Here is a 15,400-nt window from a genome sequence, read left to right as displayed (position 1 = left end):
TAAAATCTGATAAAACTCCCATGGAACCAGGTTGTAGGATATATTTCCAAATGTCTGTCTACTTTTGTGAAAACTGGCTTAAAATTTCTGTGCAGGCTAAATTATGAATATTGCTTGTGTTAAACGAGATGTTGATTTGATTAAGTTAATGCAGTTTCACAAATACAAAGAATTAAATTGTTAAAGTTTCCTTTGGCTTCACAGCTTGGATGAAAGCTATAGAGGCCCCAGGTAATCTTGTATCTGCAGCAAACATAAGGTTTTAATGGAACACCCTGCCACAAGAAGATGGGGTTGGCAGCTTTGTAAATAATCAAATGTTCTTGTATTCTAAGCCTGTCAGCTGGTTCTGCCTGGTAGATGGTACCTGGGTATGTAGACACAACTCTATTCCACCTGTGAGCAATATAGATGTTCATTAAACCAGTCCATAGATAATTAACTTCAGATTTACATTACTGTAAGGCACAAGAAGGTATGATTTCTAAAAATCAAATTAGAAACATAAACAATTTGATAAAGAAGGCTGAATATGATTATTTTATTGAAATAGATTTACATTGGTGAAGGCACAAGAAGGTATAATTTCTAAAAAAAATAATTTCAAGCTGAAAGATAGTGATGAAGAAGTGAGAATATGAATAATTCATCACACTTAACTTTAATGAATTAACGGTTGGTCAGTATCTTTATGTCACGGGATCGGAAGATTGGGGCATATTTTTTTTGTGCTGTCTGTTTGTCTGTTGTCAAATTTACTAAAAATATTGCACCGTAGGCGGTAGGGCTTTCATATTTGACTTGTGTGTTCCTTATGACAAGACCTTTCTGGTGGCGTCAAAAGTTTTGACCAGGTGAACTTGACCATGATCTTTGACCTACAATTGAAAGTTTTAACTTTGGCCATAACTATTGAACTAAGAATGTTAAGTCATTACCACAATGATGATGTAAGTGTTTCACAAAGTTTGCATGCAATTAGCACATGCCTTACACAGTACAGTTTTCATGTCCTACGTCAGAATTTTGTTGTAACTAGGGATATCGCGTTTCATAAACACATCTTGTTTGCAGGATTTTTTAAGGCAGGTCAAGAACCCCAATTCAAAGTCCCAATAATGACAGAATTTATTTTTATTGAGTCTCTGGGAGGAAAGTGTGAGTCTAAGACTCGAATATCTGAATCCCAAAAATCAGTGGTTGGTGTTAGTTCACATTATGGCTGGACCTGTGTGAGATATGTACACAGAATAATCGATATATGTGTTCAGTGTGGTAACATGGCTTGATATTACATGCTTAGATTCATATTCCTGGAGACTATATACAGAAATATTAAGAAGTTTATTTATATGTGATGCAAACTTTATTAAAATATTTTCTGCATAAATGGATAATTATAACATTAAGAATATAAGGACTTGAAAAACCTTAGTTTTAAGATGATACAGGAGTTATCCCCCTTAGTATGTGTGTTATCTAGGGATTCAACATAGAACTTTTACAAATGAACAATTGACAAACTAATTTTATCAGAAAGTATAATGTTTCATGTAAATAAACTCATAACTGTTGTATTGCAATAAGAATGTTTTATTTTATTGAAGATCATTCACTATTTAGGAATATTTACGAATTTTGCATGAAATAATGAAATAGTTTTAATAAATGTGTTTTATGCCCTAGTATACCCTGAAGATTTGTTTTAGAATTATAAATAAGCTATGCCCCCCCACATTGATGAAACACAAGCCTTTCTTTGTGGTCACTGGTTACTTCAGAAATATCTGAATAAAAAAAGTTCAAGTTCGTCATTCTGTATACACAATATACAAAGCTTTGTCATACATGTATAAGGTTACATACTCAATTACCTTAGGATTGCTAAATCCTTATACTATATCCTCTTGTAATGGTGAAATATCCTTTACTAGAATAAGGTCTTATGACTGTGTTGTCTTATAGTCACCAATTTTTACATGTGAGTACCTTTTCAAATTGTAGATCTCTGTTATCAGGTTCTATATCAAGTTATGATGCTTTCTTCACTGTTATTCTTTATGAATGATATAAACTTGTGTTTTATGAGTTCTTTATACAGAGTTATTGCCCTTTTATATAATGTATATAAAATGTTAAGTTATATCCTGTTAGTGATCCAATGTGAAACATTACATATACTGTTGTACTGAATTGCTCCCTACTGTGAAGTACCTTGTGATTAGGAATACACATTACCCAGCCATGTTTGCTGGTGGCTGCTGATTGCTGAAAACACTAGGCCTCTTGTTTCAGAGATTCTGATATGCTCATACTATCAGTGGGTTCCCTGGTCAGTGATAGGAATGTGAAAAACTTCAGTGAGAATGTATAGATGATGGAGAGATGGGGGACAGAAGGGGTCATATTTATATATACTATAAATAAACAGCCCACAAAGCAATTACTATGATTATGACTAGTTTATCTCTGGGCCAAGGCATTCAACCACCTGTGGCTAGGAAATCAGTTCTGTAGATTGCTAAAAAGACCCACAACTTCTTAATACACTCACATACATTATCAAAATAGAGGGGATCGTGGTGAATTATACTGTAGTTTTTCATCCGGAAAAGAAAAAAAAAGGTGGCGAGTTCGCTAGCTCTCTATGATTTGAGCTGAATAATGCTTCATTCACAATGTTTGGTTCTTCATCCTTAAAGTATTGTGTGCAAAAGTAATGATTCCAGATGTAGGAAGCATTTCAGATCTAGTTCAGGTAGGTGCATTTAAGCATTTTCCTGTCAAATTAACTTGTACTGTTGTAGGTGGCACTACACTTTGTCTTAGACCAAGTATTGGCGCTTAACGTTGAGACTGCTCTATTGCTACAATTTTTGAAATTTGTTCGGGTTAAGTACTCTTTAAAGTCATTTTTGGGTTTGTTTATTCAAGATTTTTATTTTCTGTGTAACTTTGTAATTTTCCTATGCAACCAGGGAACAATGGATGACTATGATAACTATAAGTTGTTATTTTCGTGTATTTTGATATCTGTCTCAATTGATTTTGATCCCCTCCTTACCAGAAGTTGGGATATTTAATAAAATGGTGTCCATATTCATATTTCTTTGATACTTTTGTCAGTGATGTGACTAAAGATGTTCTACACAATTTGAATTCAATTGCTTTGTGTACTTATTAATTGCCTAAGTATGCTGCAATAGGGCACCATAAGGGAGGTAACTCTATGTGATGAAAATAATAGTTCTTAAGTTGTTGTTAATGAGATAAATGAATTATTATTTAGAGTTTTATAGTGCTGCAGAAATATTTGTATATTTTACAAAATAGGGATGAATAATTCTTTGTTTTACCCTGCTAATGGAAACATTTGAAGGCCAGTGGGTCTGTAGAGATGATATTCTATCCACCTCTGTGGAGATAGTGCTGTAGTTGATCAGATGTAGAGAGAAGCATAGGGCAAGGTGCCACTAAATCACCCTTAGTTTTTATCAGGACACTGGGCGTCTATACAATACATTGTCGTACCAATAGAAATATGTGTTGGTACATTATCATTCTCTTTCTTGGCTACTAGTAACTGTTTTTCTGATTGTGTATAATCTCGTGGCAGAGCCTGATATCAGACAAGATGGAGATCTGTTGTTAAAGATGAAATCACTCAAGACAAGAGAAATGTCAGAAAATACGTGACTGACAGTATGTGAATAAATTTGTATATATACCGTATTTATCAGACAATAAATCCATACCTACAAATAAGCCAAGCACCTTTTGATGTTCAGTAGAAATGACCTTTGAAATTGTGATTTATTAACCTGTAATAACCCCATGTTCCAACTAGAAAGAAGTAATGTGTCATGGCCTCTTGACACGGGATTATGAAACAGCTTTGAATTTAAGCCTTTTACGTAGCCAACCACATAAGACATCTCTTATCTAGACATAAACTGTGATAGGTTAAGTCAAAACTTAAGGACAATTTTAAATTTCAGATCATTTTGTAATCCTGTGGTTTGTTACAGGAAAGATACATACAGTATACATGATGTTTGATTGTGTGCAGTTTAAATACAAATTGTTCTTCTGATCTTTCCCCTTCAAATTAAATGGGAACATTTTTTATTTTAATTAAATAGAATTTTCAGTCATTATTGCATTTAAAGTGAAGATATTTTTAATCAGGTGAATGATACCTTTAATTTGCATTAGGTTTAATAGACTAGCTTAAATGATTTCAGGTAAAAACAGTAGATCTTCAAAAACCACTAGAACAAACTGGGTTGTATTCTGACAAAAACTAGCCAGGTATAAAAGTGTGTGTTTCATTCACACCTGTAACATGGTTTGTAAACACCTGATAACATCCTTTATTAATGAGCAGACGCTCTCGGGTACAAAAGACAGGAAAGTCGAGTTTAGCTGTGTTGTACACCAGAATGATTTTTAGTTTTTGTTTTTTCATTTCTACCTCCAAGACACCAAGAGCAGATTGAGCCAGTGTATATATACCTGAGTGATTAAAATTTTTGTTTTTTCATTTCCACCTCCAAGACACCAAGAGCAGATTGAGCCAGTGTATATACACCTGAGTGATTAAATTTTTTGTTATTTCAGTTCTACCTCCAAGACACCAAGAGCAGCAATGGCACCTTCATCAACAATCAGCGTCTATGTAAGGGCGGGGAGGAAAGCCCTGCCCGAGAAGTCTACTCTGGGGACCAGATACAGTTCGGTGTTGATGTCATGGAGAACAATCGACGCGGTGAAAAAAGTATGTATCGTTTAGTGTTTACCGTAAATTTCTGCGTATAGTGCGCACTTTTTCAAGCTAAAACTATCGTGTCAAAAAGGGGGTGCGCATTATACCCAGGAACATGCCATTCTTTGGGTTATCATTCCCGAGTTCTGAGTCTGCCATATTGGATTATCTCCCTTCACATAGTTATGTGTAAAAGTTGTCAGTCATATATGATAGTTTGGAGATAAAAACATATATCAAATATCTGGATTAAATGACACTGAAGAGATCTGTTGTTGAAAGTCAGTTTGAAAAAGTTGATGAAGTGAGAAGAATATAAATAAAATTTCCCATCTTTGTAGGAAAGACAGAAAGAACCTTTAGGGATGTTTAATAGAACAGAAAACCATTTCAACTAGTTATCTTTGATAAAAAAAAATAGTCTTTCGGAGATATCTCCCTGCCCTGTTAAAATTATAGACAATAAGATTTTCTTAAACATATTACATGATTGTTCAGTAACCTCAACAGATTATATGAAAGTCTGTAGTACATATCAGCTCTACCATCAAGCTGTTTATAGTACATCTAGATACTGTTGTTTTCTATGTAGTCTATTTGCAGAAGAATGTTTGTGTAAGTTGTGTAATTAAGCTATGAAACTTAGATATCTTCACCTAGATCATAACCATCTCTTGTTTTCACTTCAAAAACATTCCAAAACAGGTTCTTAAGTGGGTTCCTAAGCAGCAGTTGTTAGATAGGGAATTTGAATTAGAAAGCCTTTGGGCGATAATGATGAAGAGAAGTTTGATGTTTTATTCTGTTGGAGTTATCTCCCCTCTATTATTTCACTCACTGCTTGTTAAATCTACAGTTTTTTTTACAAGATGTGTATTTTAAAAGATTTAGAAATGTGTTAATGATAATGCTATTTAGTTGGAAACGATCCTTACCTAATGTTTAGTTTTTGATAAAATATATTTGCTGCCTGGGTATATCAACTGCAATTTAAGCCTGCTTGCTATTCTGTAGCAGTATTTGGGGTGAAGCAGTGATACAATAAACAGGCCCTGGCAGTCTGTCAAAGTAATAGTAAACTACAGGATTTCACAGTAAGAGTAGGTCAACATCCCAACTAGATGGTTGTTACCATCAGAAAAAATTGTTTCCTCCTAGGCTATAAGAATCCAATTCTCACAATTTTTGTTGGCATATGTACAAATTGGTATTAAATTCAAATATTTCATATTTCGCTTTAAAATCAAAATGGAGTTAGTCATATAAGTATTCCCATTTTTTAAAACTTCTTTTAAGTGTTTTTTATCATCATTTGATTTTTCACTAAAATCCAATTATAGAGATGACCTCTGTGTGAGATTGTGTACATCGTGACCTCTATAATAGGTTGTATATGTGGAAGTGACCTCTGTAACAGGTTGTACATATAGAGGACGCCTTTATATTAGGTTATATATATGTAGGTGACCTCTATAGTAGGTTATATATATATATATGTAGGTGACCTCCTTAGTAGGTTATATATATATGTAGGTGACCTCTATAGTAGGTTATATACATGTAGGTTGCCTCTATAGTAGGTTATATATATGTGCATGACCTCTTTAGTAGGTTATATACATGTAGGTGACCTCTATAGTAGGTTATATATATTTAGGTGACCTCTATGGTTGGTTATATATATATGTAGGTGACCTCTTTGGTAGGTTATATATATGTAGATGACCTCTATAGTAGGTTATATATATGTAGGTGACCTCTATAGTTGGTTGAATATATATAGGTGACCTCTATAGTAGGTTATATATGTATGTAAATGAGGTTGTATATATGGAGGTGACCTCTATAACAAGTTGTATATATGGATATGACCTCTATAACAGGTTGTATATATGGATAAGACCTCTATAACAGGTTGTATATATGGATATGACCTCTATAACAGGTTGTATATATGGATATGACCTCTCTAACAGGTTGTATATATGGATATGACCTCTATAACAGGTTGTATATATGGATAAGACCTCTATAACAGGTTGTATATATGGATATGACCTCTATAACAGGTTGTATATATGGATAAGACCTCTCTAACAGGTTGTATATATGGATATGACCTCTATAACAGGTTGTATATATGGATATGACCTCTATAACAGGTTGTATATATGGATAAGACCTCTATAACAGGTTGTATATATGGATATGACCTCTATAACAGGTTGTATATATGGATAAGACCTCTCTAACAGGTTGTATATATGGATATGACCTCTATAACAGGTTGTATATATGGATATGACCTCTATAACAGGTTGTATATATGGATAAGACCTCTCTAACAGGTTGTATACATGGATATGACCTCTATAACAGGTTGTATATATGGATAAGACCTCTCTAACAGGTTGTATATATGGATATGACCTCTATAACAGGTTGTATATATGGATATGATGTCTGTAATAGGTTTTATGTATTGATATGATGTATATAACAGATTATATATATGGAGAGGATATCTGTAATAGAATGTATATATAAAGGTGACCTCTATAACAGGTGTTTAGTAAATATAGATATTAACATACAGTTTACTGTAGAAATATTATATAAACTGCAAGGTAGCTGATTTAATGTGTATTAATCTGAAAAATTCCGGAGTTCCTGTGATTCTCCTGATTAAAAAACTTTTCATGTAGTGCCAAATATTTGAAATGTGAAATAGATTTGTGTTGAGATGACGATATATGTTGAATTGTTAAGTGGCGTGTCGGGTTACGGTAACATCCTGTCTCTCCACAGTCACTCATGGATGTATCATAGCTACTATCACACTGTTCCACCCCGACGGCAGGGAAGCCAAAAACATGTAAGTCCCACCTTTCTGTTTCTCTCGTATTTAAATTCATTATTTATATCTTACAGCATTTCACATGAGCTTGATATGTGCAAATTCTTAACTTTGTTTCAGGTCTTAACCTACATTTGTTTTCAGTTTTGTGTTACAAATATGAATGAGTTATCTCCCTTATGTATTCCCTTTGCTAATGAGTTATCTGCCCCTCATATAAACTTTAATCAAGAATTTTTTTATTTCACCTTATGTCACAAATTTCCCTGTACAAATATTTAATTGCCTTGATGTGCTCTTTGTACTATTGTGTTATCTGTCAGTTTATATCCCCTTGCTGTTACCTCCCTTATATGACAAGTTTTCATCCCTTTATTTTTGTGTTAAGTTCTCTGCAATAAGTTCTTTTCATTTTGTGTAAGTTTCCTGAAACCATTTATTTAGTATTCATCTAAAATTGTAACTTTTCTTTATAAAATTTTTCAAAACTCACTAATTAAGTTTCAACAGTTAAAAAATTTTGATGAAGAAACCAAGAGACTAGTCCATCAGCTATTTAGACAGGTTCTGCTCAATCTTCTGTATCGGAGATTTGCATCATAAAAGTGTTTGTTATTAAGATAAACTGTGAGCCCAGACATGTGATTTATCTATATCAGGATCAAGTGGCATGGAAGCTTAATCGTAAGAAGTAATATCAGAAATCTTTTCAATTAACAATATATAACTTCAAAGCAAATTTTTCCCAGCATAACCAGCTGATGGATTTTTAGAACATTTACATTTCTTATTTTTGAAATTGTCTAGAAAGTGGTTATGAGTTGAAGAGAAAACCAATATTTGTAGTTGTATGTAAATTAAAAAGGGTTCTTCGACAAATTACATGTTCAGACGTGTCATCGGATGTTACTCTGAGAGCACTTGATGTAGATATATATAGGTTTTCGTGTGTAAAAAGCCACTGTATGCACTTCCTAATGAGGTCAAACCTCTTAACCAAGTACACCTACAAGAGGTATTTCATACTGTTTATTTCACATAACACTAGCAAATGGGAAAAAAAATGTATATATATAATGTATAGCAATCACAAAACTTATTCCCTATATATACTCTGCCATAATGTCTAGTCCCTGTTTGTAACACCCTAATCCTATTTACTAACAAATTGTGATGTCAGACACTTTTGATTTATTGTCTTAATTGATCTTTAGGTTCACTTGCCCTGATTGAATTTTAAAAAGTGAGATGTCTATTGCCCAATGTTTTTAGTTGTTTCCATTATTCCTGTTTCCGGCATAACCAGATCCCTATTGTTATTGAAAAAAAAATTATTTGTTTTCATAAGGTGGCTATAACTACAGGCTTATGAATAAAATGACCACTGAAGCCTGTATGTATTTTACAATCTATAGAACTGAGTACATGTGCAGATATTTTGCTTGATATATTATTTCGTCAATTTGAGATTATTTTTTTATTTCTGCAGAAAATCAGGATATTCAGAAAATGCAGCCAATATCATGCAAGTCATTGTTAAAGTTCACATAGCCTATCTCATCTACTAGGATACTTTCCCCTTGTCTTGCCAAGGGTATTCTACTGGATTCTTTTCACTTACATATTTTGATTATCTCCCCTTCCTGCTTATATCAGCAGTACTAAAATTTGTTATGAAGCTAAAGTTATGTTTTCCTTGCTGTGGTGTTTCACTAAATAACTGGACCATGTGCATATTTAACAAACATTCATACAAATTTTCACCCTTTTACATCTCATCTATTAACAAGAACTTTTTCCCTTGCTGGAGTTGTCTTCTCATTACTGTCAGTTTATACATACATATGAAATGATTGGGCCATGTGTTTACGTATGCAATAATGAATTATGTATATTTTACCTCTCATTTTATGTTTCATCATTTAACAATAGACTTCTCTGTCAACACTTCGCGAGTCTCAATAGCTCACTGAGGTAAAGACCTGGGGTGTGTTTGATGATTCTTAGACAGAGCAGTTTGTGTTTCTCAGGAAGCTGAGAAATAAGACTGGCCTATCACAGTTGTGTGTTTGGGAATTATATTTTATTCCATTGCTCTGGGTGACATGCAACAGGCCTCCAGTATGGTGTTCAGTGAGGGAGTCACCAGATACCACAAAATAATAGCCTTCTCTTGTCCACTCTGTCATAAAATGAGTTCACAAAATTTGCACAAGTGAATAAAAACTTTGTATACAAATTAAGAATTAGATATAGTAGATCTAATTCATTTATGAAACTGCGTCATACAGCTGTTCTTCTAGGACTCGTCAGTGAAATAAATGACTTAAATTGTTGAAACATAAATGACAACTGATAAAAATCAGAAATGGTAAAAGAAAACGTCACAAACTAGATGGAAAGATGAAATTTTGTTTTGTTGGCAGTTTTTACAGATATTTTCAGTAGGTGTAACTATTTACTGCAGCTAGTTTTTACAGATATTTTCAGCAGGTGTAACTATTTACTGCAGCTAGTTTTTACAGATATTTTCAGTAGGTGTAACTATTTACTGCAGCTAGTTTTTACAGATATTTTCAGCAGGTGTAACTATTTACTGCAGCTATTTTCAGCAGTTTTTACAGATTTTTATTTTTCAGTAGGTGTAACTATTTACTGCAGCTAGTTTTTACAGATATTTTCAGCAGGTGTAACTATTTACTGCAGCTAGTTTTTACAGATATTTTCAGCAGGTGTAACTATTTACTGCAGCTAGTTTTTACAGATATTTTCAGCAGATGTAACTATTTACTGCAGCTAGTTTTTACAGATATTTTCAGCAGGTGTAACTATTTACTGCAGCTAGTTTTTACAGATATTTTCAGCAGATGTAACTATTTACTGCAGCTAGTTTTTACAGATATTTTCAGCAGCTATTTACTGCAGCTAGTTTTTACAGATATTTTCAGCAGGTGTAACTATTTACTGCAGCTAGTTTTTACAGATATTTTCAGTAGGTGTAACTATTTACTGCAGCTAGTTTTTACAGATATTTTCAGCAGATGTAACTATTTACTGCAGCTAGTTTTTACAGATATTTTCAGTAGGTGTAACTATTTACTGCAGCTAGTTTTACAGATATTTACTGCTAGCTAGCAGGTGTAACTATTTACTGCAGCTGTAACTTTTACTGCAGCTATATTTTCAGCAGGTGTAACTATTTACTGCAGCTAGTTTTTACAGATATTTTCAGCAGGTGTAACTATTTACTGCAGCTAGTTTTTACAGATATTTTCAGCAGGTGTAACTATTTACTGCAGCTAGTTTTTACAGATATTTTCAGCAGGTGTAACTATTTACTGCAGCTAGTTTTTACAGATATTTTCAGCAGATGTAACTATTTACTGCAGCTAGTTTTTACAGATATTTTCAGCAGATGTAGCAGCTGTTTTTACTATATTTTCAGCAGATGTAACTATTTACTGCAGCTAGTTTTTACAGATATTTTCAGTAGGTGTAACTATTTACTGCAGCTAGTTTTTACAGATATTTTCAGCAGATGTAACTATTTACTGCAGCTAGTTTTTACAGATATTTTCAGCAGGTGTAACTATTTACTGCAGCTAGTTTTTACAGATATTTTCAGCAGGTGTAACTATTTACTGCAGCTAGTTTTTACAGATATTTTCAGCAGATGTAACTATTTACTGCAGCTAGTTTTTACAGATATTTTCAGCAGATGTAACTATTTACTGCAGCTAGTTTTTACAGATATTTTCAGTAGGTGTAACTATTAACCGCAGCTAGTTTATACAGATATTTTCAGCAGGTGTAACTATTTACTGCAGCTAGTTTTTACAGATATTTTCAGCAGGTGTAACTATTTACTGCAGCTAGTTTTTACAGATATTTTCAGCAGGTGTAACTATTTACTGCAGCTAGTTTTTACAGATATTTTCAGCAGGTGTAACTATTTACTGCAGCTAGTTTTTACAGATATTTTCAGCAGGTGTAACTATTTACTGCAGCTAGTTTTTACAGATATTTTCAGCAGATGTAACTATTTACTGCAGCTAGTTTTTACAGATATTTTCAGCAGATGTAACTATTTACTGCAGCTAGTTTTTACAGATATTTTCAGCAGGTGTAACTATTTACTGCAGCTAGTTTTTAAAGATATTTTCAGCAGGTGTAACTATTTACTGCAGCTAGTTTTTACAGATATTTTCAGCAGATGTAACTATTTACTGCAGCTAGTTTTTACAGATATTTTCAGTAGGTGTAACTATTTACTGCAGCTAGTTTTTACAGATATTTTCAGTAGGTGTAACTATTTACTGCAGCTAGTTTTTACAGATATTTTCAGCAGGTGTAACTATTTACTGCAGCTAGTTTTTACAGATATTTTCAGTAAGTGTAACTATTTACTGCAGCTAGTTTTTACAGATATTTTCAGTAAGTGTAACTATTTACTGCAGCTAGTTTTTACAGATATTTTCAGCAGGTGTATTTTCAGCAGGTGTATATTTACTGCAGCTAGTTTTTACAGATATTTTCAGCAGGTGTAACTATTTACTGCAGCTAGTTTTTATTTTTCAGCAGGTGTACAGCTGTGAAAGGGATGATAGTTTTTACAGAATCTATTTTACTGCAGCTATGGCTTTGTTGTAGGACTTCACTATAGTTGCTGTTTCTATAAATGGAAAGAAACCTGACATTGTGGTAAAAAAAGAACAAGATTGTGCATTTCACATTGACAAGTGGTAGGAAAGGTGGATGTAATTGATCAGGAGTGACCAGTGCTCTTGATGACCTTGACCACAACAGATAGAAAGACATGGGAACTGGTAAGAAGACCTGATCTTAATAGGAATACTTACAAGTATCTTCAAGTCTACTGTGTACATGTTATAGATGGGGTGAATATACTCAAAAAATAAGGAATAAGTGTATGAAATTATTCATAGGGTATTAACACTGTGAAAGGGATGATAGGAATCTATTTTATCTTGGTGAAGGACTTCCTATCTTGCTGTGAGCATTTCTTATAAAAAAGAACATGATTGATTTCACTTGATGGTATGGATGTCAGGATGTTCTGATCTAGCCCTGAACCATTCTGTTAAATATCAATAATAATGAAATTATTCGTATTGCGTGGATTATGATGATGTGACTGTTGATAGGTCAGCTAGATGGTGGGTAGACTGATTCTGTGATAGATGTATGGGATATATATATAGTCACAGAATATTGTGTATTGTCCAGGGGCACAATTCTATATATAATTTACCATAATCTGTGTACATAGCTTTGTGTAAGTCAGTTCCTGCTGGCAATCAGAATTATACCATATCTATTAAACTGCTGATTTCATATCTGGATTGTATCACTGCCAGGTGATCAAGAAAATTACAGAGGAAATCAATGATTTCCATGTCACACACCCCCCCTCCCCCCTCCCCTCTCCCCCCACCCCCCTGTGGCTGTTGCCAATGGTTAGTCATATAGCTAGGTCAAGGGAAGTTACCTACAAATCAGGTATAAGTTACCTTACATCAGTTTGGGATATGTTTGTCTCTTAGCAGTTCAAAACAAACACAAAAAGCACCATGATTAGCAGGTACATTATATTGACTTAGGTTTCTATAATGATGGATCGCGTAGAGTAAAATAGAGTTTTAAAGAGGTTTTATATTCACATGTTATATACTCTGTATATTCGTAGTCCATTTCTGCTCATAAGCCCAACTCTATCTTCTACGGTTCTATAGAGGATGACAACAAACACTTTTACATTGTCCAGTATATAGACTTCTAAATAAGACCACAGCCCTTTAGACGAACAATGATGTTTCTCATGAACTGATGAACAAATTTAGTTTATATTTACATAGCATCACCTGGTTGAAGTCTACACCTAATTAGATATTGTGGTCATTGGTTAAGGCTAAAGGTCAAAAGTCACCCTTGACCACTTGAAATAAAAAGTTGGAAAGCAGAAGAAAATGATGAGTGGTTGGGGATCTCAATGTGAGCTCCTACTCGCCTTGTTTGTTTGCAGGAAAAATACAGTGATATGATAAAATGTAATTTCAGTCAGTCCCTATTCAAGTTTTTCTTCCTCTGAGAAATGAAATGTGTCATGCTGCTTATCATGGTTCAGTGAACTTGTTTTTGTTGAAAGATGAAGAATAAAAGTTTGAATTGTGAGGAATACTTCCCAGTATCTAGATTGTATGTTAGATTGTTGGTGATTCATCACCCTCTCAAATCTAAGGTCATATGATGACAGGCAGGGTCAAGGTCAGTTTTAAGGTCATCAAAGTAAAGGTCATAGGTTATGATGTTCCCTTGGTGTTAATTGATATGACAGAGGTAGCTGAATGAATCCTACAATGTTATTGATACTGCCTCCATTAGAGCAGATGTTTTCTGTGATACAAGTCATGTGATCATTAGAAATAAATATTTCACTTCTAGAAAAAAGCAGCGAAGTTGTGTTACAGTACTCCTATTGTATACATGTGAAATAGGTAGATGGGTGGGGAGGATGTGATGTAGGGCTTGGGAGGTGGAGGGGTAGGGATAAATGACATTTTATGGAAGGAGAAAGTAGGGAGTTACCTAATATCAGGTTAATGGCTGATGATTGGGTTGGGGAGGGAGGGGCCATTTATTGGGCCAGAGTAACAGATACGTTGCAGGATAGAAATTATTTTGTGGTAGTAATGAATAGGAATGAAATATAGATAATACATCCCAAACTCCCCACTATATCATAGTATTTGTACCTCAATAACAATGACACCTCCCCAGCAACAGCTGCGACATGTATAACTAGCTTTGGCCAGCAATTAATGGCTTATTATCGAAAATTGTGCTGGGTGGTAAAATGTCATTGCATAAACTCCGGAACATTAATCAACATTGAGGTCTTCCTGGCCTAATAATGTGTTTATGTAAGGCAAAAACATGGCGGATCAACGTTTACTTCAGCAAAGGGATGTGGGCTCCAGTACCGATAAAAATACAGCTATGTGATACTTTTTAACAAGGTCAAATGTGAAAATTCAGAATCTAGGCTGTAAGAATTGTGTGTTTGTCTAGGAGATGGGATGCCTGCCAAGCTCTTTATGGACTAACAGGTATATTGGTAAGAGAGAAGTTGGGAATTGGGTTTGAAAGACTGGGAGGCCAACCTTTTTGAAAGAGCAAGAGTAATCTCCCCTTACTTCATAGCTTAGTTTGTAGTCTTATTTAGGGCAGGATCTATCGAGAGATACCCATCAATATTTGTTGTAATTGGAAAAATAACATACATTCACTAGAAGGAGCTCATGCTTGAAATATTTCTTTTTCGAAATTAAATTTATAAATTTTCATTTTGGAGTTTTAAATTTTCAAATGTATATAATCTATTTATTATAATTCCAAAAGTCTCGAATAATTTTTGTTTTGGAATTAACAGATTCAATTCCATGTTTCACAATTTCTCTGCTTTATGAATTAAATGTAGTTCATTGTCCCTATAACAGTTCATTTATAATTCCCTGATGTAGATTGATATAAAAACTTTGAATATTTCCAAAAACTTTAAAGACAAATGATTGAAATTTAAGAAAACATTCCTTTTCTGTGTACTTAATTCTATACACATTAGAAGATTCAGTGTGGTATACCTGTAACCTAGATACAATACAAATGTGAAACAGCATACATTGTTATCTGTACTGCAGATAGGAAACAGGAAATGGATTCTATATAGTAAGTACAGATGTAGAATTAAAATCAAACAA

At 33.7% G+C, this 15,400-nt stretch overlaps 1 protein-coding gene across 6 annotated transcripts in view; it reads left to right on the top strand.

The window, feature by feature from the left end:
- LOC132559994 (sarcolemmal membrane-associated protein-like) overlaps positions 1-15,400 on the top strand; it is a 90,113-nt gene that overhangs the window by 23,338 nt on the left and 51,375 nt on the right. For 5 of the 6 annotated variants that reach the window (XM_060224645.1, XM_060224647.1, XM_060224646.1 and 2 more), the window contains exons 3-4: positions 4,621-4,777; positions 7,574-7,640. In XM_060224645.1, the coding sequence (XP_060080628.1) occupies positions 4,621-4,777; positions 7,574-7,640 (224 nt within the window). Of the gene's footprint in view, positions 1-4,620; positions 4,778-7,573; positions 7,641-14,693; positions 14,750-15,400 lie in introns of those variants that run through there. The other variant, XM_060224648.1, reaches the window with a different exon arrangement.

This window comes from Ylistrum balloti, unplaced genomic scaffold (genome assembly GCF_031769215.1).
Source record: "Ylistrum balloti isolate Yb309-2 unplaced genomic scaffold, AGI_CSIRO_Ybal_v1 Utg371000, whole genome shotgun sequence".
Taxonomy (NCBI): domain Eukaryota; kingdom Metazoa; phylum Mollusca; class Bivalvia; order Pectinida; family Pectinidae; genus Ylistrum; species Ylistrum balloti.
This window is presented reverse-complemented; position numbering and strand designations above follow the sequence as displayed.